Source organism: Bubalus kerabau, chromosome 17 (genome assembly GCF_029407905.1).
Source record: "Bubalus kerabau isolate K-KA32 ecotype Philippines breed swamp buffalo chromosome 17, PCC_UOA_SB_1v2, whole genome shotgun sequence".
Classification (NCBI taxonomy): Eukaryota; Metazoa; Chordata; class Mammalia; order Artiodactyla; family Bovidae; genus Bubalus; species Bubalus kerabau.
The window spans coordinates 56,591,047-56,618,311 of record NC_073640.1 but is presented as its reverse complement, the minus strand read 5'-3'; the positions used below and the strand labels follow the sequence as shown (position 1 = coordinate 56,618,311).

Sequence of the window (27,265 nt, the reverse complement as noted above, 5' to 3'; positions counted from 1 at the left end):
GAGACCACAGCATCAGAAGAGGAAACGGAGGCACACAGAGGTCACCAGCCTAAGTCTGGCCAAGAGGCGGGGCTGGAGCTGGAAACCCCAGGAGAGATTCCTTCCAGGGGTGGCCCTGACCATGGGAATGGGGAACTAACAGACCCCTCATTCTCTCCCTTGGGGAGATGGGAGTGCAATGACCGAAAAGTTAATGACTTGGGTCTGGGGTCTCCCTAAACCCCCGTCCCCCACCTCCCTATAGCTTAAGGCTTGATCTAGTTGGAGTGCGGGGTTGGAGGGAGGGTAAGCAAAGGAATTTATGAGATGGAGGCTTCCACGCTGGGGACGTTGAAGGACTCGGGGGTGTTTCACCAGCAGGTGAGGTTTCTCCAGAGCTGGAAAGCTTTAGTGGGGTGAAGGGGTTAAGGGGGAGCGACAATGGAGGGGTTAACGGGGGCGGGCCCGGTCCGGGCGGGGCGGGGCCTCAGCTGGTGGCTCTGGCCCGGGGCCGGGAGGAGTCGCCGCCGGGTCCCTGCGCCGCCGCGGAGCCCGGATCCCCCAGCCGCAGGGAGAGGCGCCGCCCGCCCCGTCCAGCCGCCACGCGCAGGTAGGCGCCGGTTCCTCCCCGGTCCGCGCAGGTCCCGCGGCCGCCGGCGGCCGCTCCTCCCCGCGCCCCTCGCGGACTTTGCGTCCCCGCGTCCGTCCGCTGCCTCAGTCTCCCGCGTGGCCTCGGTCCCCGCCCCTCTCTGGGGCTGGCTCTCCTTGCGTCTCCGCGACTGACTGTGTCTCTGGGTCTGTCTCCATCTCTCTGTCGGTCTCTGATGTCTCTCTGGATCTGCGGTCCCTCTTCCTCTGCTCGTGTCTCTCCTTAGCCATCTCGATGTCTCTGTGTCGATATCTTTTATCTCTGCCTCTCCGTCTCTCTCTCTCACTCCGTTTGCCTGGATCCCTGGGTCTTGATGAACTCTCAGTCTATACGGATCTCTCTGCCTCCGTCTCCCCGTTTCTGGGCATCTCTTAGCCTTTTCCCTTCCTGTCTCTCTATCTCTCTGTATGCCTCTGTCTCTGTCTCCACGTATCTTAGACCCGGTTCTGGCAACTTCACTCCGTCGTCATCCTTCTCCAACTTTCCCCTGGACTGAGGGTCTTCTTGGGAGTCGGGTAGGGGGCAATAGGATTACCACCTGGGGCAGGTGGTTTGAGTACCCCTGTGACCTGGGCTCCCCCTTAACAGAGTCACCCCAGTGCTCTGGAGGTCGCACCCACCCCACCCTCCAATTTCAGGAATTCCTGGCTGGGGGAGGGGGTGAACTTCCTCCTCAACTTCCTCCAGTCCAGGATTTGGCTGGGTCACCCATTAACTCCTTCCTGTCTCGGCTTCATCCCCGCCCCCCGCCCCCCGCCCCCCCCCCCCAACCACCCTGAAGGACAGCTCTGGAATTTCTGTGAGGCATAGACTGTGGGATGAATGTCATATATACTTAGATGGGATGAGGGCTGGGGGATTTTCTGGAGGGCAGAGATGAAGATGAGGGGGGCCGCACCCCTCATCACCCCCCACCAGGGCCCTCCACCAGCCACACCTCTCCTGAACTCACCAGTGTGTGCCTGCGAGCTCAGTTGTGGCCAACTCTGCGACCCCGTGGACTGTCCCCGCCCGCCAGGCTCCACTGTTCATGGGATTTTCCAGGCAAGAATACTGGAGTGGGTTGCCATTTTCTTCTCCAGGAGATCCTCCCCTCCAGGGATTAAACCCACATCTGCTTCTCCTGCACTACAGGCAGATTCTTTACCGCTAAACCACGGGGGAAGAATTCACCAAGGGCCCCCCAACTCTGTCTCTGTGGTTGAGCTTGACTTCAGGTTTTGGGTGAGGATGGGGAGGTTGTCCTCTCTGGGCGGTGCTTCAGTAGGAGAAAATGAGAGAGATTGATGGTTTTTTTTTTGGCGGGGGGAGCTCCAAAACTCTGGGAATCATAGCATCAAGAAGTTTTGAATGTGAACTTTTTTTTTTAATTAATTTTTTAATTAGAGTATCATCAGTTTTGAATGTGAAGTCTTTGCATGAAAGGACCCAAGTATGTGAGAATGATCCAAAAGGAGGATTGGGAGAGCTCAAACCTTCAAGTTAAAGGTCTTGGGGTATTTGAATCCTTCAGTCCAAAAAGATGGGCTTTGGAATATTGGCAGTTTTCAGTGGTCGCAGTTGAGAGCTCAAAAGTGCTGTCAGAGCCAGCTAGACCAAACCCCCATTTCAGAGATGGGGAAACTGAGGCCCAAGTGTAGAAGTCCCCAAGGTGAGTCAGTTTCAGGCTGGGTTGGGACTCCGGTTCCACTGAAGCCCAAATCCAAAGTACTGGCTTCTTTTGCTGCCACTACCTCAGATTAATGTGGGGAAGGAGGTCTTCACAGACAACAGGGAAGAATGCCAGGGTGAGTGTGAATGGCTGGAACCCAGGAGGGAGCATTTTTAGAAGCAGAGGAGAGAAAATATTTCTAAAACCACGGTGGTGGAGAGGGAGAGGGGATAAGAGTTGGTTGGAGTAGAAGGGGTGGAATTTCAGAGAAGGAGGGAAGAGAAGAGGGGAAGTGGGGAGAGGGGGCAGCGATTAACTCCCCCCTGACTCTGTCTCCTGACCCTCCCCATGAAGCCCACTGCTCCTGCAGGACAGGGCCTATAATTTGGTTTGTGTCTAGACAAATAATAACTCAGCCTCAGCCAGTATGTGATCCAGTGGGGTGGGATGAGACAAAGTTTCTGGGCCAGGTATAGAGAGGCATCCTGGGATCTTAGTGTCCCCACCAGGAGGAGAGAATTTAGGGGCCAGGTAAATGTGGTGACTACCCACCCCCTGCCAAAATTGAATTCTTAGTATTTTACAATTCTGCACAACTTTAGAACTTCAGGCTGCTGGAATGTTAAAAAAAAAAAAAAAAACCGGAAGAGATAAATGGAGAAAAAAGGAAGTGGGGTTCACCGTATCTGTAAAAAAGAAAGGGGAAATACAGATTCATGTTTGCTGAGCAAAGATAATGATCACTGAGAGTTTAATAATAGATTATGAAAGTTGTACAATTTTTTTTTTTTAATCATAGAGCGTTCTAACAATAGAACTTGAGAATCCTGGAATGTGAATTTCCTGGGATATTGGAAACCTAGAAGGGTAGGGGTGTGGAAAGCCGCCATAATAATAATAATAGAATGGAAGGAAGGTAAAGCTCTAAAAGGTTATAATAATAGAACAGTAAACCATGGCGTGGACTAACAATAGAATCTGAGGATCTGAGAGCCTTGGGAATCTAGAACATCAGAGGAGTAGAGTCAAGGACCCTCCCTGGTGTCCCTTCTGGGTGGTGTGGGGGACATATGTGGAGGGGATGGGGATCCCTTCGGTAGAAATGGGGAAACTGAGGCCAGTGGAATTGTCTCGGTGGCTTGACTGTCCCCGGTTCTCGCCGGCCAGCCGCCAAGGCGCCAGGTGGGGAGCGAGGCTCTGTGATCACATTTCGTTCCCCTAATGAGCAGACCTACCGGAGCTGACTGGTCCCCAGGGGGCTGACAGGGGAGCAGGAGCCTTCAGAGGAGGGAAGTGGGGAGTGAGAGAGGTGACCTGGAGGCTTCTAGGACAAGGCTGGTGGTGAGTGGGTGCAGGGGCTGTATTACCTCTCCCTCTTGCCCTTTCAACCCCCCACCCCCAAGCCTTCAGCCTTGCTGGACTGAGAAGCCGCTCCTGGAGCCTGGCTTGAGCAGCTGAGACTGTGCAAAGTGGGGTCAGGGGTCTGACAGTCCTTTCTGTCGCCCCACTATCGCTCCACATTCCCAACTTGTCTCTCTTCCCTGGCCTTCTGGGAGGGACCAGGAGGGAGCGGGGGTGTGGGGTTGGGGGAGAGAGTGCTGGGCAAGGGAGTCAGGTGGTGGAGGGACATGCAAGACCCCCGAGATCACTTGCCTTCTGGTGGTGAGAGAGTCTGTGGGTTTTTCAGCAGAGTCTCAAAGAGGGCTGAGAACCCCAGAAAGACTTGAGAAAAAATTACAAGAGTGCAGGGAGGGAAGAGAGAAAACATTCTTTTTTGTTAAGAACTAGCGATCTAGGCAGCCTTGACACGTCATGTGACTTAGACAGCTAACTGCCTTGTGGCCCTGGGCCTCAGTTTCCCCGTCTGTATCAGGTAGGAGTCAAATAACTTTGTGCCCCCAGCTGTGGCATATAGGCTTATTGCATTGTGGAGTTCTAACAGTCTGCCATTCCACGCTATCTTTATATGTGGTGGGGTTGATGTTGGGCATATCTCAGGTGGGGGAGAAGAGAGGGCTGAATGCCCCTCCCCCCACGCCTAGCATCCCCCAAGAAGCAGGTGGGTTGAAGTAGAGGGACCGGAGGAGGGAGGGGCGAGTGTCCCCTGGAGGAAATTAGCAATGGGAAGTGCATTTCCTTTGTCTGCAGGAAATCAGTCTCCGGCCTGTGTACCCACCCCAGCCTCAGCAGAACTGGGGGGTTCTTGAGAGGGTGGGACAAAGGGAATTTCTCTGCTCTCACTGTCTCCTTCCATTATGAATTGGTTCATTTCTCATGTCAGCTCCCCAGTGCCTGTGGAATAGTAATAATTGTTTAAACACGGCTCAATTTATAGATGATATCACCTCTACCAAGGATTTTGTTTCTTTCTTTACAATTAATTTCATTTTTTAAATCGAAGTATAGTTGATTTTGGCGCTGTTAGATAGCATCACTGACTCAATGGACATGAATGTGAGCAAACACCAGGAGATGGTAGAGGACAGAGGAGCCTGGCGTGCTGCAGTCCACGGGGTCACAAGGGCCGGACACAACTTAGCAGCTGAACAACGACAACAGTAGTTGATTGACAGTGTTGTGCCAATCTCTGCTGCACGGCAAAGTGACTCAGTTATACACATTCTTGTTTTTTAAATATTCTTTCCATTATGGTTTGTCACGGATGTGGAGTTAAGAAAATATTCACACCCCAAAAATTATTCATGACCTAAAAGTTGAGAGTTACATTTTACTGGGTGGGAATTTTTAGGACTTCAAGCCTGGGAGATAGCATCTCAAGTCACCCTGAGAAAACATGCTCCAAGGAGCCAGGTTATATAGATGTTTTGCAACAAAGGGCAGGTAGTCTGAACATTGGAAGATTGTTGTCAATTAAAGAAAACCAGATATCCCAAGTTGAGGAATTTAGCGCTTTTCTATGTATTATGGGAAGATGCCAGAGTCTGGGCTCAGTGAAATCATTCCTTTGATAGGCATCTCAGCTATCTGGGGCCAGTATCCTGTGTTTTCACATCCTGAGCTTTCTAGGGGTGGGGGGGACTCACCACGGGGAGTGGTTGCAGTCTGATGGCTGCTAGATGGCAGGTATTCTTTCCTTCCTGAGTTCCCTCAAGGCTCACCAGCTCACCATCCATTGTGGCCGCATTTGCTGGTGACTGACATCCTCGTTTACTGATACGGCAGGAAATATTTCATTTCTCACAGGATATTGAATATAGTTCCCTGTGAATAAGTTGGGAGATGTTTCATCCTCTTCAATTTTCTGTAAGAGTTTGTATCAAATTGATATTTTCTTCTGTGTTTTTTTTGGGGGGAGGGGGGTGGGAGGGGCCATGCCATGCAGCATGCAGGATCCTAGTTCCCCAAATCAGGGATCAAACCCACACCCTCTGCAGTGGAAGCCAGGAGCCTTAACCACTGGACCACCAGGAAGTCCCAAAGATTTTTGTATCTGTGATGCAACTGATATAAAAGTTGTGTCCCACCTCCCCTTCATGCAGAAGGAGAAACTGAGGCTCCTGCTGCTGCTGCTAAGTCACTTCAGTCGTGTCCGACTCTGTGCGACCCCATAGATGGGAGCCCACCAGGCTTCCCTGTCCCTGGGATTCTCCAGGCAAGAACACTGGAGTGGGTTGCCATTTCCTTCTCCAATGCAGGAAAGTGAACAATGAAAGTGAAGTCGCTAAGTCGTGTCCAACCCTCAGCAACCCCATGGACTGCAGCCTACCAGGCTCCTCCATCCATGGGACTTTCCAGCCAAGAGTACTGGAGTGGGGTGCCACTGAGGCTCCTGAAGGAGAAGTAATTCCCTTGGTCTTACAGGCTGAAGAAGAGACCCAGGGCAGAGAGAGAGAGGTGTTTTGAGTGATTTGTTCTGGGCTGGAGGAGGGGTGGTTCAGTTCAAAGGGAGGGACCGGATTGTACTGTTCCAGTCGGGAGCAAGCCCCCTCCCTCCCATCTCCACAGGATCCAGGAGTGTCTGTGAGTCTGAGGTGGGGGCAGCTCTTCTGTTTCCGGAGGACCCCACAGGGGGTAGGGCTTACTAAGCGGGACTCAGCCCTGACCTTTCAAAGTCAATTATGCAGCAGAGAGAGCCTGCCCTTTTCACTCTTTCCTTCCTCATCTCTTTATCTCTGGGACCCTGCAGGGACTTGCTGGAGCTTGAAGTGGGGGGTGCTGCTGCCTCAAGAGGAGGTGGTGCCCATGTGGGAGCAGGGGCTGACCAAATGCCTGTTCCCTCGGCCAAAGGCATTTATTGAGTGCCTACTGTATGCTGGGCCTGTCCTGAGTGCTGGCGAGAGCTACAGCAGTCAATATACAGTCCCTGCCCTCCCGAGATATCCACTCAAGACAGACAGGCAGACACAAACAGGATGCAAGGTGATGTGAAGAGAGTTGTTTACTCGCTCTGTCGTGTCTGACTCTTGCTCAGTCATGTCTGACTCTTTTGCGACCCCACGGACTGTAGCCCGCCAGGCTCCTCTGTCCATGGGTTTTCCCCCAGGCAAGAATACTGGAGTGGGTTACTATTTCCTTTCCCAGGGGATCTTCCCAACCCAGGGATGGAACCCTTGTCTCCTACGTTGGCAAGCAGATTTTTTTTTTTAACCATTGAGCCACCAAGGAAGCACTGGGACTATGGATAAGCATATTTTCATTTTGCATTTGTGCCTTTTCTAAATTTCCTTGAATAATGACAGATTTCCCTCACTTCTTGAACTTCCAAGTACCCAATCTATTCAGTCTATCCCTTTAACGTCAACTTCATAGCCATTGCCTCCGTCCTGACTCAGTCCTCTTTCTTGCCTTGACTTTTACAACAACCTTTTCCAGCTGTGAATAAACTAACAAAAAGCACCTGACAGACATGTGTACCTCTCTCCCACCAGCCATCTACGACGGCAGAAATCATGTCTTATTTATATTTATCTCCAGTGTCCAGTCCTATATGGGGCACAGAGGAGGCGCTCAGATGTTGGATGAACTGAAGTTCTACTCAAATAGGATGTAACCTCCTAGAAAAGAAGAGCCCTATCTTGAGATTCTGTGATTCCTGTAATTCCTCCACACAGAGTGTGTGGGTGTGGGTGGGCAGGACTGTGGGTACAGAGGGCTGCCCTGAGGAAGTGATGGAGATATAGGAGCTAGTCCTAAGTAGATCTGAAGGAAGGACAGAGGTGGTGAGGCTGGAAAGAAGGTCCAGCCTTGAGCCTGCTGAGGTGGGGGAGGGAGAGGTGAACAGGAAAGTCAGCTAGGCTGCAAAGGCTGGGCAGGCAGTGCCTTGTCACCTGGGGGGAAGACTTGGGATTTTGTCCCAAGTCCATGGGGAATTTATTGGAGGATTTCAAGCAGAGAAGGATTAATAACAAGAGCTGACTGACATGTTAGAGAAACCTGTCTGGCTGCCATGTGGGGAGTGAGTGGAGGGAAGCCAGAGTGGCAGGCAGGAAATCCTTGGGGAGGCTCAACCGCAAGGTCCAAGCCAGCAGTCTTGGTGGAGCAGAGTGGGCAGCGGCCGGGGTTTTAGAGACACGTGTGGGCACATAATTTACTGTGGAGGTTAGGGAGAGCCCAGAGCACTCTCCCATGGGAAGATGCTGCTCAGGCACCTGGGAGGTTCCCGTGGGCCTGCTGGATGCCTTGGGTCTCATCCCTTCCCCTCTTTGGCCCCTCAGTCTCCTCATTTGTCCTACTGACTCCATCACTGGTTTTCAAAATGTGTCCTGGGGACTCTTCAGAGGTGGACTTCCTCCCACCACCTCCTTTTATCTAGAACACAGAGTAGCTTCCCCTTTTCTCTGTCTTAGATGAGGTTTCCTGTTGAGATATGTTTTTTTTTTTTTTAAAGTGGTTCCACAGCCTACAAACTGATGCAAACTGCTGGATGGAATGGCCTCTAAAGATGCCTCTACTTCAGGACTTCACTCCCATCCTCTTGGGGGCTGACAGTGGTCCAGGGCTTGGTCCAACACTGTCTTTTTCCCTGTGCTTAAAGATCTCCCCAGGACCAGGGGGTGACAGGCCCAAGACTCTCACTCAGGGAAGTCAGAGGGAAGTGGAAAGAGACAATGAAGGGGGTGGTCTCCGAGGGAGGGCACTCCTGGCACTGCCCCCACGGCTCCCCCTTGGCCAGTTGAGTTCTCATAACTTCCCTGCCCCAGCCCCCTGCAGCTATGCTTCCATGGGCTGTCAGCCCAGGGCCCCTTTCTGTCCAATTATTCTTGGGTGACAACGGACGTTCAGGCTGGAGAAAGGAGGTGAGAGCCAAGATTTTCCCCGCTCCAGTTATCAGGACCTTGGACAGGTCTCTGAACCTCTCTGTGCCTCAGTTTGTCAAATAGGGGGAATAACAGTACTTTCCTCATAAGGTTCTTGAAAATTTAAAATTCACATCCATTAAGTGCTAAAGACAAGGTCTGCTATGTAATAGGACTCAAAAAAACTTTAGTTGTTATTATCACCACCATCATCATCATTGTCAAGAATTCAGTGCCCTGGGTTAAGAGGAGGAAGCTGATTCTAGCCTGGTTTCATCACTGCCTTGCTGTATATCCTTGAGGGGAGTGACCCAGCCTCCCTGGGCCCTGCCTCAATGTCTATAATATGATAGGTGAGACTAGTTCAGCATTTCCCAAAGCATGATATGAGACTTGTGCCAGTTTTATATGGAAGAAAGTTTTAAAGAAACAATTAGGGAAAAAATATAACTGACATCTCAAATCTGTGTTTTCAGTGATCTGTTGCTTAGATTAAGCATCATTAAGGTGCCTACCCTCTGGAGCTTACAAAAGGGTGTGGGGAGCAGAGGGAAGTCCCTGACACCTCTCACGACAGTTCTCTTTCCCTACAGGTACGGCAGTCAGCTTTGAACTGTGAAGCAGGGCCATCTCGTCTTAACTGCTTGGCCCCCACCAGGACCAAGTTGGAGCCCCTCCCATGTCCCTTTAATTTTCCGGTATTGGTAACCCGGTGCTGATAGAGCCCTTACTCACCACCTTCCTGTTTCTTTAAAACCCTTCCCACATTCCCCAGACTGAGTCTTCTCTCTCTTTCATCCCTCATAGGACACCCTCCTTTTTTTGTAGTCTTCGCCTCTTTGGTTACCTCCCTTATTTCCGTATTTCTTACTGGGGTCCTAGTAGGTGTCAGGTGTCAGCACCCCCATCCATCTGGCCTAGTCTCCTCCGCTTCCAAACTGTGAACTGCCCTATCTCAACACTACCCCATACATTTCCTGCGTCTTCTAGTACATTTCACCTCACTGTTACTTCAGCATAGCCACGCTTAACTTTCTACATCCTCCACAAATCTCTGTCTTTCACCACTGCCCACTGATGCCTTCATCTCCCATATAAACACTCCCCTTGGTCAATCGTGTGTTACCCCAGTACTCTCCCATTTATGCTCTGGTTGGGTCTATAAAACCTCCTTGACAAAGCTTGTTGTTAATCCTGCCACCCCCAAACCTCCCTCCTGTCGTACTTCTATCCCTCCTCCAACTTTTCTCTCTGAAGCCTCTGTCCTTCTCTGCCCAGTCTGGCCCACAATTCGCAGTCCACCTCATCCTCTAACCCCGTGAACTGCCTCTCACCATGTTCCCCTGAGCCTCCAAGGAGGGGGCTCAGGGGGGCCTGATGGCCTCCCGCCCCCCGTGGCCCCATAGCCCCCGTGGGCCAGGGGAAGCACCCCGAAAGACCCAGTGCCAAGGATGGGCAACCGCACATTGGAGGGCTGCCACGTGGACTCCCGCGTGGACCACCTCTTCCCGCCCTCCCTCTACATCTTCGTCATCGGCGTGGGGCTGCCCACCAACTGCCTGGCCCTGTGGGCCGCCTACCGCCAGGTGAGGCAACGCAATGAGTTGGGCGTGTACCTGATGAACCTCAGCATTGCTGACCTGCTGTACATCTGCACGCTGCCGCTGTGGGTGGACTACTTCCTGCACCACGACAACTGGATCCACGGCCCTGGCTCTTGTAAGCTCTTCGGGTTCATCTTTTACACCAACATCTACATCAGCATCGCCTTCCTATGCTGCATCTCGGTGGACCGGTACCTGGCCGTGGCCCACCCGCTGCGGTTCGCCCGCCTGCGCCGTGTCAAGACAGCCGTGGCCGTGAGCTCCGTGGTCTGGGCCACAGAGCTGGGCGCCAACTCAGCACCCTTGTTCCATGACGAGCTCTTCCGCGACCGTTATAACCACACCTTCTGCTTCGAGAAGTTCCCCATGGAGGGCTGGGTGGCCTGGATGAACCTCTACCGAGTCTTCGTGGGCTTCCTCTTCCCTTGGGCGCTCATGCTGCTATCGTATCGTGGCATCCTGCGGGCTGTGCGGGGCAGCGTGTCCACCGAGCGCCAGGAGAAGGTCAAGATCAAGAGGCTGGCCCTCAGCCTCATCGCCATTGTGCTGGTCTGCTTCGCGCCCTACCACATGCTCCTGCTCTCGCGGAGCGCCGTCTACCTGCGCCGCCCCCGGGACTGTGGCTTCGAGGAGCGTGTCTTCTCGGCATATCACAGCTCGCTGGCCTTCACCAGCCTCAACTGCGTGGCTGATCCCATCCTCTACTGCTTCGTCAATGAGGGCGCCCGCAGTGACGTGGCCAAGGCCCTGCACCACCTGCTCCGCTTTCTGGCCAGTGACAAGCCTCAGGAGATGGCCAACGCCTCACTCACCCTGGAGACCCCGCTCACTTCCAAGAGGAACAGCATGGCCAAGGCCATGGCAGCCGGCTGGGTGGTAGCTCCGCTTGCCCAGGGGGACCAGGTGCAGCTGAAGATGCTGCCGCCGGCACAGTGAACCTTGAATCCTGCAGAGCCCCTACTCCTCCGGTCTAATCCCCCACTCCTTTCCTTCTGGCCCAGTGTATGCAAATTGTATGTAAATAAGGCCCTGTTACTATTCATAAAATGTAAGAAAATAGGAAAACAGTGAGGCTGATGTGTCACTTATCAGCCGTCATCCTCTGCCATGACCCCCTGATAATTTAGTAGAACTGTGCCAGGCCCTGTGCTGGGTGGTGCTAGTGACCCGGCAGTGCCAAATGGCAGCCCTGGCTCTGTCTTCACGGCTCCCATTCCAATGGAAGAGACAGATCTATCCCGGGAGGGTGATGCTCCACAGTGGGCAGGGTTCACACAGGGGAGCCCAGGGGCTGGGGGAACCCAAGAGGGCCTCTGTTGCAGTCTGGGGGATGAAAGGGCTTCCTAGAGGAGGGGACCGATAGATTAAGTTTCCAGAAGGCAAAGACAAAGAAGTTAGGATTATTTCCAACAAGGGAGTAAAAGTCTGTGATTCAAGGGGAAAGTGGAAGGAGTATTGAACAATCACTTGTGTCTTTGGGAAGCCCCTGGTCATATAGAGTAGAGAGAGAGCAGGACAGAACATTTCAGAGTTTGGAGATAAACAGATTTCTCCAAGTGAGGCCTGAGGAGGAGGAGGGAGCATGTCAGAACTCAAATAAAGGGCAATTGGTCAACTGTCTGGAGAAGCAGGGAGCAGGATAGGCTTGGGAACAGGGCTCAGGACAAGAGAAGGGTATTCATTCATTCAAGAGAGATTTATTTATACCTATGCTGGCCGGTATAAACAGTGACCAAGACAGTCCAGGCCCCGCCATCATGGAGCTCACAGTAAATGAGTAAATAAAGATAAATATTAAATTTGGAATCAAAGGACTTCCTTAGCAGTCCAGTGGTTAAGACTCTGCCCTTCCACTGCAAGGAGCACAGGTTCAATCCCTGGTTGGTGAACTAAGAACCCATATGCTGTGTGGTGCAGCCAAAAAAAAAAAATGGAATTGGTAAGGGTAATGGAGCAAGATAAAGCCAATTGAGAGGACAGAGAATGATATGGAGTCTGATCTAGATCAGGAGAGTGGGGAGGGTTCACTGAGAAGGGGGCATTTGAGAAAAGACCTGAAGGAGGCGAGGGGTCAGATGGGAGAGGGCTTCAGGCAGAGGGGACAACAGGTGGAAAGCCCTAGTAAGAGAGCGCCTGCATTTCGAGGGCCAGCAAGTACACACAGCAGTGTGGTGGGAGCAGAGGTGTGGGAGGACATTAAGAATGGAGATGAGACAGGTAGGCACAGGGGCCGATGTCCCAGAGCATTGTGAATCCATGTGAGGACCTTGCCTTTTATTCCAAGGTAGATGGGAACCACAGAGGGGCTCTTAGCAAAGAACATTTGGGATTGGCTTAAATGTTAACAGGAGTCCCAGGCTGCTGAGTGCGGAACAGAATATGGGAAGTAAAGGCGGAAGCCAGAAGCCCAGGCAGGAGATGCTGACAGCTGGACCCGGGCCAGGGTGGAGCAAGCAAGGATCGGTGTCAGCTTTGGGATTTCTCTTGAAGGAATCCAATGATGGAAGAAATTCAAGGTCCTGTGGGATTGTGTAACCCTAGTCCCTTGCCCATCCTGGGAAAAGGGTGACCAGAGGACCTGAATTAGAAGGAACTCTGGGAATGATCCCAGGCGCTATTCACCAGAGAGGCCAAGTGATTAGCCCAAGGTCACACAGCCGGTGAGTCAGTGCTGAGACCATCCTGGGTTCCCTTTCCCCTCCCCGCCTCTGCCTCTGTTCCCACGCCCCAGAGTGGCCAAGGCTGCTGCCCTGGCTAATGGCGTTCCCCTCCCTCCCCTGGCCCTCAGGGGTCAACCAGGAATGGCTGTCCTTCCAGAACCAGACTGGAGAGCAGGAGGAGGAAACACCCAGCTCTGTACAGGCCTTGACCCCTCTGGGTGTGTACGAGGCTCCAGGCTAAGGAGATGTGAAGCCTGTACACACACACACACACACACAGACACACGGGCATAAATACACACTTGCCCCGAAAGTTCCCAGGAGAGGTTCCTGAGAGAAAGAGAGGAGGGAGGAGGGGAATGACGGGGGAAAAAAAAGAACTTAACGAGGACAACTTTTTTGCAAGAGGAGGGTTGCGTCACTGAGATGCAGGAAGTCGGGGCTCTGGTGTTATGGGAGAAAGAAAAGAGGGAGGCCTGGGATCTAGCGGTTGGTGGGGGGGGGGGTGTTATAATTTTCCCACCCTGTCTCATTGCAGTACAGCTACCAGGATGAACATGTAGGGACCCAGAAACTTTCTGAACATGGCCCCTCGGGGAATCGGATGAAAGCCTGAACACTACCCCTCCACCAAATGCTCATTTCCATTCATTCAATGAGTATTGAGCACCTACTGTATGCCAGAAATTGTTCTAGGAGCTGAGGAAACAGTAGTGAATTATACACAAAAAAATCATGTACAAGTTTAAAAGTTTCCTAAATGCATCAAGTGGAACCTGAGCCCCACTCCCAAGTCGGTTCTTGGACCCCAGACTAACACCCCTAAGGATCAGGAGAAGACTCTAGGCTGGGACTCAAGAAACCCAAGGGGTTTCTCTCCTGATTACCCATGGAACTCTGGATAAATCCTTGTGAAGTCTCTGGCCTCAGTTGGTCAGTCTGTAAAATGGGGGAGTGGTTGGTTCCCAGTGAGTGGGTGATGGATCTGGAATAGGTCCCAAGCTCCTTCACACCTTCAGTCCAACAGGGATCCTGGAGAGGAGTTGTTTTCACGGAGTCTTGGCATTCTTAGTAATTTAGAACATCAGGGTTCATACATGTCAGTATCACCATTATATCAGATGGAGAAATGGGAGTCCATCAGGACCAGGAAAGTGACAAAAGACACACAGGGAGTCCGAGCGGTTGCCGAGGAAAGCCCTGGCTCCCCCGACTCTGTGACCTGAACGTTTGTGTCCTCCTGTACACAACTCTGCTCCTTGGACTTTCCCTCGTCCTCTGCCTCTTCGAGAATCTCTCAATTACCCATTAGCACTCCATCACCCAGGCATTTTTCTCAGACGACCTTGTTTACATGATTTTGCTCCCCGCTGGGTAAGGGATGACAGTCTGGGCCATGTTCTTTAAACTCCTTCCTGAGCCAGCTCCCTAGGGACCCTCCTCCCCAACGGAGGAAGTGGACCTGCTTGAGAACGGGTAAGTTTATTAGCCAAGAGGCTGGGTTATCAACCTCTCCTGGCCGAGGGGCCTCGTGCCACTCCCCTGGCCCCTTTTTAGGCCTGTTTGTCAGTTACTTGGGAAAGGGTTGAAACAGCTGTTTCTGGAGATGAAATGAACCCTCATGCTTAAGTTAGCAATAACAATGCTAATACCTATGCAGTTATAAGGGCTGTTTGTTGGGTGATTCGCATCATTCTAAACACTTAACATAGTTCACTCATTATGTATTTATCTTCAAGATTCTCATGCAAACCTCGTAACAATCTAATAAGGAATGTGCCTTCTTATGATTCCATTCTGTAGATGGGAATGCTGATACTCAGAGAGGGTAAGTCACTCGCCATACACAGCAAGTACACCGCAGAGCTGGGATCTCACTACAGGTTACCTGGCTAGTTTCTCACGACCAGTGACAGCTCTAAACTGAGAGAGAAGGTGCATTTGGGATGCCTGAGCCCTAACTAGGACTAATTAAGACTGCTCTTTTGGAGAAGCCGCGCAGGTACGCGACGTCACGGAGGAAGGCGATGACGTCAGCCGAAGCGGGCGTGGGAACCCATATAGGCTACAGCAACCGTTTAACGGTACCACCCTCTGACAGTCTCACTTCCGCCGTATATTTGCATATTCATAGGAACGGACGTCGGAACGTCAGCGTCTACGCCGTGACGTCATGGACCGCCCCAGCGGTTCCCTCGGGGCGTACGCACGTACGTACGCACGCGCGGCGACGAGAGGGCGGGGGAGGAGGGAGCGATCTAAGGCGCCCCTCCCAGTCAGCAAGGTTGCGTGTTCCCCTTGCGACCGCCAAGATGGTGGTGGGCGCGTTCCCTATGGCGAAGCTGCTATACTTGGGCATCCGGCAGGTCAGCAAGCCGCTTGCCAACCGCATTAAGGAGGCCGCCCGCCGAAGCGAGTTCTTCAAGACCTATATCTGCCTCCCGCCGGCTCAGCGTGAGTCTGACCCCACGTCCCTCCAACCTTTCCATTCTCTAACCCTTCTCAGGTGGTTGCTCAGGAGATGGGCTTCTGTTTACAACCAATCACAGCCCGAACCGGTAGAGTCTTGACGCCAATAGGGAGGGTTCCTTGAAGAGGGGCATACGAGTAGCCCAATAGTAAGAACGGGCATGGGTGAAGGGCGGTACAAAGTGCTCGCGCTTGATTTGGGAATATTAGCCAATAGAGGAAAAGAGCGCGAGAAGATTGACGTCTAGACGAGCCAATAGTGTTGGCAACGGGAGTGATTTGGGCGGGGCATGCCGGGACTGAGAGGACCTGGGGAGCGCTGAGGAAAAACTTGACCGGGTCATTTGCCAAACCATCCTTGTGTGGCTTCATTCCTCAAACACCACCTCGTGCCTCAGTTTCCCTCCCGTCCTGGGAAGTGAGGGGTGCTTTTTTCATCTGTTTAGGTCATTCGTTTGTCCCACTTGTACTCTGGGGAATAGGCCCAGGTTAGGGGCGTGGCTCCGGGCAAAGTCTGGAGTCGTGACATGGGAATCTGGCTAAAGGAGTCATTTTAACTAAAGTGGACATTCATCCGTCTATTTATTAATCCACACATACACCATATTTGCTCTTCCATTCATTCAGTAGACAGGCCGTGCTGGCTTTTTTGCTGGGCTGGGAGACACATTTATGATCCATCATTGTCACTCCAGAGCGGACAGGATGGTGCCAACTCCAGAGCTGAGAGACCTCCTGACCCAGGGGCGTGGGGTCGGGAAAGCTGTCTAGACTCTGGAGGACGGCTGCCTGAGCTGAGATCCGAAGGGCATAGTAGACATTTAAAATACGGGCTACTGTGAGAAGATGATACGTGCGAGGGGCCTGTGGGAGCAAAGAATAAGGAAATTTAACCTGATTTGCTAGGTCAGGGAACCACCATTAATCCAGCTGGTACTTCATTTAGTTGGTGTTTTCTGAGTGTCTGCCCTGTGATTGGCCTTGTGCTGGGCAGTGCTGGTGAAACAGCAGGAATCAAGCCAGCCCAAGTGAGGACAGGCCCATCCTTCAAGGTGATGACCCGAGTGGGCAGAGCTTGGATAAGGTAGCCCACTGGACACTTGGCCTGATGTAGCATTCAGGGAGAGCTTCCTGGCAGAGGAGACCTCTGGGCTGGGAACTGAAGGGTGAGAAGAACGTCAGCAGACAGCACAGGGACAGGGATAATGTTGAGGGACAGGGAGGAGCGTGTGCAAAGGCCAAATGGTTAAGGGAACCACACTTCTTTTCTTTACAAGTTTGGATGCCTAAAATTTGCTTTGCAGGGCCTGGAATTGTTAATCTTTTGGTGTTTGGTCGGTTGTCTGCCAGAGTTGCAGATCTTCGAATGGAGAAGTGTTGGATTTCAGTTACTGAAGTGCTTTCCTGTAAGCTTTCTCTTTTGACTCTCACACTGTTTTGTCCCCATGTCAGGGAGGGGAAATGACTCCCTGCAGTTTATCAAAAACTAAAGTCTTTTAAACTTTCTATTTAGAAAACTAAAGTCTTGAGAGCAGAAGAGAATTGCCGAGGTTACACGTGGAGTCTGGGCCAGACTTAAACCCTGGCCCTTTAAGGCGGGACTTAAACCCTGCATTCTGGATTCCCAGAGCTGGTTTCTGTTTCCTGCCACTGCCTTTCTCCCAGACACCGTGGGATGTCTTAGTATTGTGGTTTAAAAAGCAGCAACTTGAATCAAACGGACATCGGTTCCAAACTGGGGTCCCCCCCTTCTCAGCCAGGTGGTTTTGGGCAGGTCACTAACCCCTCTGAGGTTCAGTTTCCTCCTCTGTACAGTGGGTATTATATAATAGTGACATTTAATGGGCACTCACTTTGTGCCAGGCAGTGTGCTAAGCACTTCACAGCATTAAGTCCTCACCAATTACTCTGAGTTAGACACTGTTATTATTCCTATTTTGTGTATATGCTGCATATGCATTTATGCTATAAATAATACTTATCTCATTCTGTTGTTGTGAGGAGTAAGTGGATGTAAAATGGTAGGTCAGTGCATGGCTCTGAGTTGTGGCTGTCGTGTAGATGTTATGGATACAGCAGAGAAGAAAAAGCAAAACATTTTGTCTTCAGGAGACTTTACATTCTCAGCTTTGGGGGAAAGTCAGACAATAAAGAAAGCAGTAAAGTGTGAAATATATTCGATAGCACAAACTGCTCTGGAGAAAACATCAGGGCTGCAGAAGGAGTATTTGGGGGACGGTTGTGAAGTTTAGATAGGATTATCAGGGTGACCTCATCGACAATATGAGGAGAGGAGGGAGCCAGCAGTGCGGGGGTCTGGGGGAAGAGCTTTCTCACCCGAAGTCTCCACACCTGCCAAGGCCCTGAGGTGAGCGAGCACCTGGCATGCTTGGTGAACATCGAGGAAGCCAGTGTGGCTGAACAGAGGGATAGAGTAGAGACTGAGGGCCAAGCAGGTGGTGGGAAGGGGGCAGATCGTGCAGGGCCTTTGGGCCCCTCTGAATGGCTGGGACTCACTGGAGGGTCTGAGCGGAGGAGGGACCGGATCTGAGTCCACTTTTCATGTGATCCTTTTGGCAATCATAGGGTGAGAGTGGTTGCAGGGAGGAGATGACTACAGGAGTCCAGGTGAGCGGGAAGTCACTTGCCCACTGCCTCACACTCTTTCTCCAGCAACTTCTTTCTAAAATTTCACACTCCCAGAAAAGTTGAAAGAAAGAATGGTATGGTCATCGGTTATATGCCCTTCAACCCCTAGTTTGCTCTTATTAGCTTTCAGCAGATTTGTTTGGTCTTGCCATCATACATGAATGTATACACACAGTCTTTTTTTTTTTTTCCCCCTGAAAAATTTGTAAATAAGTCTTGGACATGGTTCTAAACTCCTAAATATTTCAGCCTGTATTTTCTAAGAACAAAGACCTTCTATATAACATGGAACCAGTATCACACCTGAGAAATTTAGCATTGATAACAATAATATATTAGTGACAATATTGTTTAATATATAGCTTCTATATAATATATAGCTCATAGTCTGGTCCCCAAAATGTCCTTTTTAAGCTGTTTATTATTTTTATTTTTAATCTAGTGTCAGCTCAACAATCATCCACAGCATTTGATGATCATGCCTCTTTAGTATCCTTTAATCTACAGCAGGTTTGGCAGTCTGGCCCAGTGCCTGTCTTTGTAAATAAAGTTTTATTGGAACAGAACCATGTCCATTTGTTATACGTTGTCTGTGGACACAGAGATGGATTTCTATGGCCCACAAATGTAAAATGGTTACTCTGTGGCCCTTCACAGAATAAGTTTGCTGGCCCTCCTCTATAACAGTATCTCTGTCCTTGTGGTGTTGACTTTGGGGTAGTTGTTCCATAGTGTCCTGCAATCTGAGGTTTTCTGATCGTTTCCTCTGATTTGATTCACGTTGAGCATATTTGGCAGGAACACTTCAGAACACCTAAGGACATCACCTCAGGGGGCTCCTGATGTCTGTTTGTTCCGTCATTTGTGGTGGTAACTTGGATCCCTTGGTTAAGGTGGTGACCACTAATAGAACCTTTCTTTTTCCCCTTAGTAATGAATAAGCAGTAGATTTATTTGAAAGGTAGCTCCAGCAGGATTTCCTGTGGATGGGGTGTGACAGGCAGTCTGGTGGAGGGGCAGGCTGAACAGAAAGCACCAGGAGCTCAGTGGGGGGACAGGTTTGGTTGGAGATGCTGTTTGATGTTGGAATGCACTGACTTATCAGATTTACGCTTTTTGAATTATGTTGTTGTATTGTCTTCATACTGCTAACTGCTGTTCACCATGGCCCCTGTCCCAGGCAACCGGAGTTTTCCAGCATTATGGCTACTGTGTGTTCTTCCGGGTCAGGCCTCCCGAGCTGACCCACACATACAGCGACTGTATCTTTGGCTAAGATTCTTTAGACACAGAGGGTGGGCCTGGCCATGCGTCTCCTCACAGTAGAAGCTGGAGGAGTAGGTGTGTCTGCCTGAGAAAGAACAGTAAATGCATGAAGCATAAATCATCGGTGACGCACTGTGCTGGGGAGGCAATGATCTTTTTCAACCAAGATTTCTTGGGGAGAGAAAATAAAAGAGGGCAGTGATGCCAGGCAGGTTGGGGCCATGCCTGCAAAGTGCACCGTGGGAAGAGCTGTGGGAGGTCTCTGGGCAGTGGGAAAATTCCAGTGTGTTTCCACTTAGACCTTTGGAGAACACTGGTTATTTTTCCAGTTTGCTACCCTGGTGGGCAGAATAATGAGCCCTCCCCTGCCTGGAGATGCCCACATCTTAATTCCAGGAACCTGTTGAATGTGTTACCTTACACGACAGAGGAACATTATTACGTGTATGACTGAATCAGGTATTTGAGGTACGAGAGCGGCCTGAATTGTACAGGTGGGCCCAGTGTAATCACCCAGGTCCTTATAGGTGAAAGAAGGAGACAGGAAAGGCATCCATTTGAAGATGGAGGAGGGAGCGTGAGCTCAGGAATGCAGGTGCCCTCTGGAAGCTGGGAAAGGCAGGAAAACAAATTCTTCCCTACAGCCTCTGGAAAGGAGCTCTCACTTACTGACAGTGTAGCCTAGTGAGAACCATTTCAGACTCCTTACCTTTGAAACTGTGGATAACAAATGCGAGTTGTTTTAAGCCACTGCTTTTGTGGTCATTTCTTACAGAAGGAATAGGAAACTAATATGCCATGTAATTCTCTCAGGCGACTGAGAGAGTTTTTTCAGAAGAGCTCAGCTCTGTGGTCATTCTTATAAGTTTTGGCTTTGGAGTTGGTTTTTGTTTTCTTTTGCTTACAAAGCAACATGACCTACTGTTTAAGGGCTTTACACAGTGACCGTTTTGTTTTTCTCTCACAGTTTTGTGCCTTGACTGGGCTCAGCTGGCTGGTTCCTCTGCCCGTCTGGCCTGGTGGTCTCTCAGGGGGTTTCAGTCAGGGCAGCCGGGCCTGGAGTCATCAGGAGGCTCGACTGGGGTGTTGGAATATCCTGTTCCCTCTCGCCATCTCAGTGTTGTCTACAGACCTCTCTTTTCCACATGTCTTTCCCCTCATGGTCTCTCAGGGCTTGCTGGAGCCAGATTTCCATGGGAGAAGGAGCAGAAGCTGCAGGCCATTTAAGGGCAGGACCTGGAACCACACAGCATCACTTCCAGCACACTCTGTTTATCCCAGTAGCTCTGGCACAGACCAGAGGGAGTGTGGGAGGGGACTACACAGGGCGCGATACAGACAGTCACCAAAGGCAGTTTGTCCCAGGAGAGACCCTCCTGGCTTGGCATCTTGGTGCCACTAACGAGCTGTGTGACTTTGGGCAAGCAGCTTGACCTCTCCGAGACTCCCAAATCCATGTTTGTCCGATGAGGGTGACGACAGAACTCACCTCCCAGATTCTTGTGAGGATCCAAGAGCTAGTGGATATCAAGGCCTAGTCCAGAACGTGCGGATCTGGTCGTTGGTGCTGGCTGTGATAATCTGCTCTTATCCTGCATGGGCATCACTGTCCAGAGGCCGAACACTGCCTCCAGATAAAGGCTTCCCGCACTCAGCTTTCTGCTCTGCCATCCAGTGTGTGTCCTGGGCGAGTCCCTCTGCCTTTCTGTACCTCGGTTTCCTCCTCCGCACAGTGTAGCATTCACCTCATAGGTCTGATGGGAGGATCTGTCAAGTACGCGAATACCCTTAGCACAGGCCTGGCATGTTCTAAGTTCAGTGACTTAGAGTGAACTCAGTAACTTGGTTGGGTGGAGTGGGCAAAAACTAGCCTCTGGAGCGGAGCTGTCTGGCTGCATGTGAATCCCAGTTCTGCCATTTTCTGTGTGGCCCCAAGGCAAGTTATTTAGCTTCTCTGGGTCGTACTTTTGTTGTCTATAAATTGTATCATTATAATTCATATTCCATGAGTTCATATATCCATAAAGCATTAAACAATGCCTGGCTCTTAAGCACTGCATAATTCTTTGTTGAATATATGGAGATGTCAGGCACCATACTATTTTGATCATTATCATCGCCTTTGGGGGGGCTTGCAGCTATCCATTTATCATCCTAGAGTATTTTTTTAATTTTTTAAAAATTATTTGTGTGTTTAGTCATTATTTTTGGCTGCATTGGGTCTTCGTTGGCGTGCTCAGGCTGTCTCTAGTTGCGGCGCGCGGGCTTCTCATTGTGGTGGCCTCTCTAGTTGCGGAGCACAGGTGCTGGGCGTTCTCAGTCGTTGTGGCACAGGGGCTTAGTTGCCGCAAGGCATGTGGGATCTTCCCAGACCAGGGATCAAATCTGTGTCCCCTGCACGGGCAGGCAGATTCTTAACCACTCTACCACCAGGGAAGTCCCATCATTATCTTAATACTAAACTTTCTAGAGCATTCTTTCTCAGGGTGCACTCCCTGGCGGCCTCTTGTGGCTGAGCTGTCAGTACTTCAGGCCTCTAGGTGGTGTTGGTGTCTCTTCCTCAGTCATTCCTCACAGCCTTGCCACAGGCAGAGGAGTTGGGCCCTCCCCGTGAACATTTCTAACTAGCACAGGGCAATTATGTTGATCTGATGGGACTGGAGGTATATCTCTGAGCAAAGAAAAGTGAGAAGGTCAAAGAGAGAGGACAGTGTGGCTGAGTAGAGAACCTCCTATGACCCAATGCTTCCTGAAATACTTGAAGCATCCTTTGGAATGAATGGTTTGTACCTGTGAGGAAGAAGAGGGACTCCTCGCAGAGCAAGGAGAAATCAAGAGCAAAGAGCCAAGGAGGGGAGCGAGCACAGAGGCTACCTGATAGTCTGGGGACATCGACAGGTTCACGTGGCCTCAGGGACAGAGGCTGTGTTGTGGGAAAGCTGGACAGGGGACCACCTTGTGCACAACCAGCTCCCAGTGAAGGTACCCCTCAGGGGAAGAGTGGACTAAAAAGAACCCATCCTGCAAAGACACACACCCTTAGATCTAGGCAGAGATTGAAAACGTCTTCCTCTGTGAATTGGCAGCCACTGACTGTCCCTGTGTGGGTTCGAGGCTTAATTTATACTCTTTGAAAGGCCCTGGAAACAGCAGGCTGAAAATGAACCTGGGTCTGTGTGCCCCTAAGTACCTGGTCAGGACAAACATACACCCTCCCTGGAGGAGGTCTCCCCTCTCTGCCTGGGCCTTGAAGAATTCCTTCAGGTAGAGTTCCAGCAAATATGAGCTCATGAGAAAAAATTGTGTGCAGTACAGAGAAGCAGGCACCATGATCAAGAGTCAGCAGATACAAAATATGGCAGCTCAAGACCTGCCAACACTGTGGATACAGGAATGGTCAGATGTGGATACAAAAGAGCTCTGCTTATGTATGGAAAGGCTAAAATTGGAGGGATACAAAAATACAAATGAGTACAATAAAAAATCACCAGGGAGTTGGGAAAAAAGCCAAAGAGAACTCCAAGAAGTGACAGATAGAATTGACATTCAGAGCTCAATAGGATTACACAAACCCCAGACTAAATACAGCTGCTGTGAAGACTGATGAGCTGAAAGTAGATGCCCTGAAGGGGAAAAAAAGTGAGGTTTGTGGGGTGCTCCCCTTAGCCACCCAGGATCCTGATCGGGTCCATCTGGGGAAGGAAGAGCTGGGCATTTTTATTTTTAATATTCTTCAGAAAGGATCCTCGTGTGCATGAGTGTTTGAAAACCACTTCCCTGAAGTCTATTTATAATCTCCAGAGCACCATATCAGTTTTGTTACACAGCAGCAGGCTGATGCTGGTGACTTCCAAACAGTTTCATCGTGCTCTCCTATTAAGGAAACATTTTGAGCGTTCTCCTCTAGTATGAATGTATGTATGTGTGTATATGTATATATGTGTGTGTGTGTGTGTGTGAAGTGAAAAGAAAGTGCAAGTTGCTTAGTCATGTCCGACTCTTTTTGACCCCATGGACTACACAGTCCATGGAATTCTCCAGGCCAGAATGCTGGAGTGGGTAGCCTTTCCCTTCTCCAGGGGATCTTCCCAACCCAGGGATTGAACCCAGGTCTCTCACATTTCAGGCAGATTCTTTACCAGCTGAGCCACAAGGGAAGCCTGTGTGTGTATATATATTACAATATGAAGATATATATATATATATATATATATAAAACTGTATATATAGTTAACTAGGAGTCATGTATAGTGCTGACATATTACTATGAATATATTATGTGCATTTAAAAACATGTAAAAATTAGGAGGGATGAAACTAATATTTAAATATTTTTTGGTTTATGTATTCCTAGCCCCAAGATATTTTTGCTCTCACTAAAGATATTTTCCTGTACAGACGTTGTTAATGCATTGGAAACCCTCCATGAGGCCTCTGTGGGAGCGCTGACATTCTTTGTGCACAGCTGCCACAGCTGGCAAAGACCTCACTAAGACACAGAGATCCAAAGAAGAGTGTGCTGTCAGCTGCTTTTAATCCCCTGCTCAGTTTGCATCCCCACCCTTCATATGCAGAGGCATTTGTTGGAATTTCCTCTTGCTGGTCTTGTTAGACGTGCAGTCCTTGGTTTCTGAGCAGGAGTCTTTAAGAAACTCCTGTATGAGGACTTGATTTGCAACCTGAGAATGTCCCTGGGAATTGATTTGCCCAGCTGCAATGCGCTGAGTGGACAGGAGAGGGCGCCCGCGTCAGTCCTTTTGCCTTTAGGTCTGGCACCTGGGGAAGCTGGCACCTGCCGGTGGAGGGGCCCTAGAGGCCTTTTCTGGGTGTATCTCTATATGCCTGTGGTGGTGGTTGTTGAGTCGCTTCGTCGTGTCTGACCCTTTGCAACCCCATGGACTGCAGCACACCAGGCTTCCCTGTCCCTCACTATCTCCTGGAGTTTGCTTAAATTCATGTCCATTGAGTCGGTGATGCCATCCAACCATCTCATTCTCTGTTACCCCCTTCTCCTTTTGCCTTCAGTCTTTCCCAGCATCAGTCTTTTCCCAGTGAGTTGGCTTTTTGCATCAAGTGGCCAAAGTATTGGAGTTTCAGCTTCAGTCCTTGCAATGAATATTCGGGGTTGATTTATTTTATGCCTAGTAAAGCTTAATTTCTTCTCCTTCTCTTTTTCTTCTCCCTTTTCTTACCTTTCTTCCTCCTTTTTCAAACAGACATAACTGTGAGTTCTGACATTTTCTCCCTCTGCACCAGAGAAAGTCCTCGTCCACCCCTCCTTGTTCACCTGTCCTTGAGACTCCCTGGTCAGTTCCTTAGAAACCTGTCCTGATGGCTCGTCCTCCAGGGTGTGCTCCTGTCTCTCACTGGGGTCTTAACCCTCATTTGTAGCTAATTGGTTCCTTCTCTGTTTCTACTGCCCTGGCTCCAGCTGACCCCACATCAGACCCCTAAGCCACTGTATTTCTTCAGATTTCTTCAGAACCCCCCCCCCCCACTCCCTCTCTTTCCTCAGTGATCTTCCGGCTCCCATACCCACCTGGGTCCTGCCTTTGATGAGCACACAACCACAGTGGCTTCCTTCTGCTGAAGGCCTAGTGTGTGCTGAATTCTGTGCTGTGTTTTATCTCTTTTCTTTTTAAAATTGAATCACATTTTATTTTATTTTGGAGCTTTAGGGTTTTTTTCCCTCCGAAGTTTTTTAGGAGGACTTACTAAATCTGAGAAAGTAATGCATGCTTATTGTGAAAGAACAAGACACAAATTAGTTTGTGCCCATCTGTGATGGATTGGAAACCCAGCCAATAAATCTTACCCAAACCTAAGTCTAAGGGATGTTTATTGTTGGTGGAGGAAGGTGGCTTGTGGTTGGTTCGGTGGCTTGGTGATGTCATTAGAGACCTGAGGACTCTTTCTATCTTTACCATCTTGGCATTCAGGCAATAACTCCCCTCAAGGCCTCAAAGGAACTGCTGGAGCACCAGGCATCACGCCTTTATACTGCTGTGTCCAAAGGGATGAAGTGTGTGTGTGTGTTCATGTGCGTGTTTATATGTGGGATGGGGGTTCTAGGGAAATGAGAGAAGGCCCTGCAAGGAGAAAAATATTTTCCCAGAAGCCCCCAGGGGACTCCCCTTACTGCTGATTGACCAGAATTGAGTCATAGTCTCTAGCTATCGGGAAGGTCATGGTGGTCAATTGATATAGCTTCTGCACTCTAATGGCAGGAGTGTGCTTGGTTGCTCCATTGTGTCTGACTCTTCGTGACTCTGTGGACTGCAGCACACCAGGCTTCCCTGTCCTTCACCATCTTCTTGCCAGGCTCATCTGTTCTGGGGTTTCTCCAGGCAAGAATACTGGAGTGGGTTTCCATGCCCTCCTCCAGGGGATCTTCCCCACCCAGGGATTGAACACAGGTCTTCTGCATTCCAGGCAGATTCTTTACCAGCTGAGCTACCAGGGGAGCCCACCGGCAGGAGAGAATGGAGTTAATAAGGCAGTAAAGAATGGTACAAAGTGAACACTAAAGTTGTCGTCCTTCTCTATTTCACCATGCCCCATGAAGTAGATCGCTATCACTGACATAGCTAAACAGATGGAGAAACTGAGCAGAGCAGCTCTGCAACCTGCCCAAGGGCACACGGGTGCCGAGTGCCAGAGCTGGGACCCGATTGTCTGGTTCCAGTTTGCACCCGGTGTGTTCAGCCTCATTCCTAGTCTCTGCAGGCAGCCTTGCTGAATCTCCCACTGGACAGTTCATTCATGCACAAGCCTTGACTGTGCCAACATCCTCACAAGCCAGGGTTTATGGTCCCCATTTTGAAAAAGAGGAAATGGACAAAGTCAAGGAGCATTAGTTCCCCCTCAAGGGCTATAGATAGTATTCTTTGCGATGTCCTGTGAGCTGTTTTGCAGGTACTGAAACCCCCACCAGGTGGGAGACGTTAACTATATGCTGCCCACAAGCATGCAGACCCCAGACTGGTTGGAATTGGAAGATTGATGATGTTGGCCCTGGATTACCTCACCACCAACCAATCAGAGGAATGTCCACCAGCTGATCATGCACCCCACCTTCCCCCCGCCTCATTCTGTCTCTAAAAACCTTTCCTTGAAAGCCATCAGGGAGTCTGTGCCTGGACTGCTTGCTTGGTGCCCTGCAATAAACACTACACTTTCCTTAACGACAAAAAAAAAGGAGGAAATGGAGGTGTAGAGAGGTTGAGAAATGTCTGCAAGCTCACAGAGCATGCAAGTAGCAGATCCAGAACTTGAATCCAGGAACTTAGAGCCCACTAAACTCTTAGCTTCTGTTAGCTGCTTCCCTTGTGCCTCTTACATCCCCAGATGCCTTCTGTACTAAGTTGTACAGACTCTCCAGATCTGGGCAGGGAGTAGAAGTGGAATTATATTCTGGGACAAGGACTTGCTTCAGTCCATTAGGCATCTGTATACTTGACTCATTCCGTCTTTATCTAGTGCCAGCTGTGTGCCAGGAGCTATTCTAGGAGGTGTGACAAACAACAGAACAGACAAAAGACGCTCCTCTCACGGAGCTCACAGTTGAAGTACTAGTCACCTGCCCAGTGACTCCAGGGCACAGGGAGGTCATTCTTCCCAGGGTGAGCCTCAGTGGTGCAGCTTGGGTCACGTCCCCAGCCCTGAGCCAGTCCCTGTGGCCTGGGAATGCCGTGCTCCGATTGGCCAGCCTGAGGGGCAGGGTTAACCTCTAATAAATTTTTTAGACCCAGAGTGTGGGACATGAGATTCGCCAAGGTGCTGGAAAGACAGAACCAATCGTGTTTCCTGTGGTGACTGGTGCGTCACCGCTGTCTCCGGAGGCAGTAAAGGGGGACGGGACCAGGTTTGCCAGACAAGGTTCCCACTTGCGGCAGCACAAGTCTGTGAACACCTGGAGCGCTGTCGGGGTGCGCTTTCAACTGGCTGGAAGGCAGCCAGCAAAAAGGGCAGCCGGCCCAGGGACTGGCTCAAAGCTGTGTTTACTCTAAATAGTAATTTCTTAACTGATGATAATAGTTCTCATTTATTATGCTTTCTGTGATCTCAACAAATTATATTAA

General features: G+C 50.3%; 3 protein-coding genes across 5 annotated transcripts in view; all 3 read left to right on the top strand.

Moving 5' to 3' along the window:
• The window catches only part of EML2 (EMAP like 2), a 38,753-nt gene extending 29,159 nt beyond the window's left edge, over window positions 1-9,594 (top strand). The window contains exon 20 of the mRNA XM_055552578.1: window positions 9,130-9,594. Coding sequence (XP_055408553.1) covers window positions 9,130-9,155 — 26 coding nt within the window. The 3' untranslated portion in view covers window positions 9,156-9,594. The remainder of the gene's footprint in view (window positions 1-9,129) is intronic.
• Window positions 9,595-9,762: 168 nt separating this feature from the next.
• On the top strand, window positions 9,763-11,218 carry GPR4 (G protein-coupled receptor 4). The gene has a single exon (XM_055552580.1). It carries the CDS (start codon window positions 9,988-9,990, stop codon window positions 11,074-11,076), a length of 1,089 nt encoding a protein of 362 aa, XP_055408555.1. The 5' UTR covers window positions 9,763-9,987; the 3' UTR covers window positions 11,077-11,218.
• Window positions 11,219-14,260: 3,042 nt separating this feature from the next.
• The window catches only part of OPA3 (outer mitochondrial membrane lipid metabolism regulator OPA3), a 67,056-nt gene continuing 54,051 nt past the window's right edge, over window positions 14,261-27,265 (top strand). For 2 of the 3 annotated variants that reach the window (XR_008703746.1, XM_055551106.1), the window contains exon 1: window positions 14,286-15,254. Coding sequence is in view for 2 of the 3 variants with exons in the window: in XM_055551106.1 (XP_055407081.1) it covers window positions 14,828-15,254 (427 nt within the window). In the remaining variant the exon portion in view is untranslated. Of the gene's footprint in view, window positions 15,255-27,265 lie in introns of all 3 variants that reach the window. The other variant, XM_055551105.1, reaches the window with a different exon arrangement.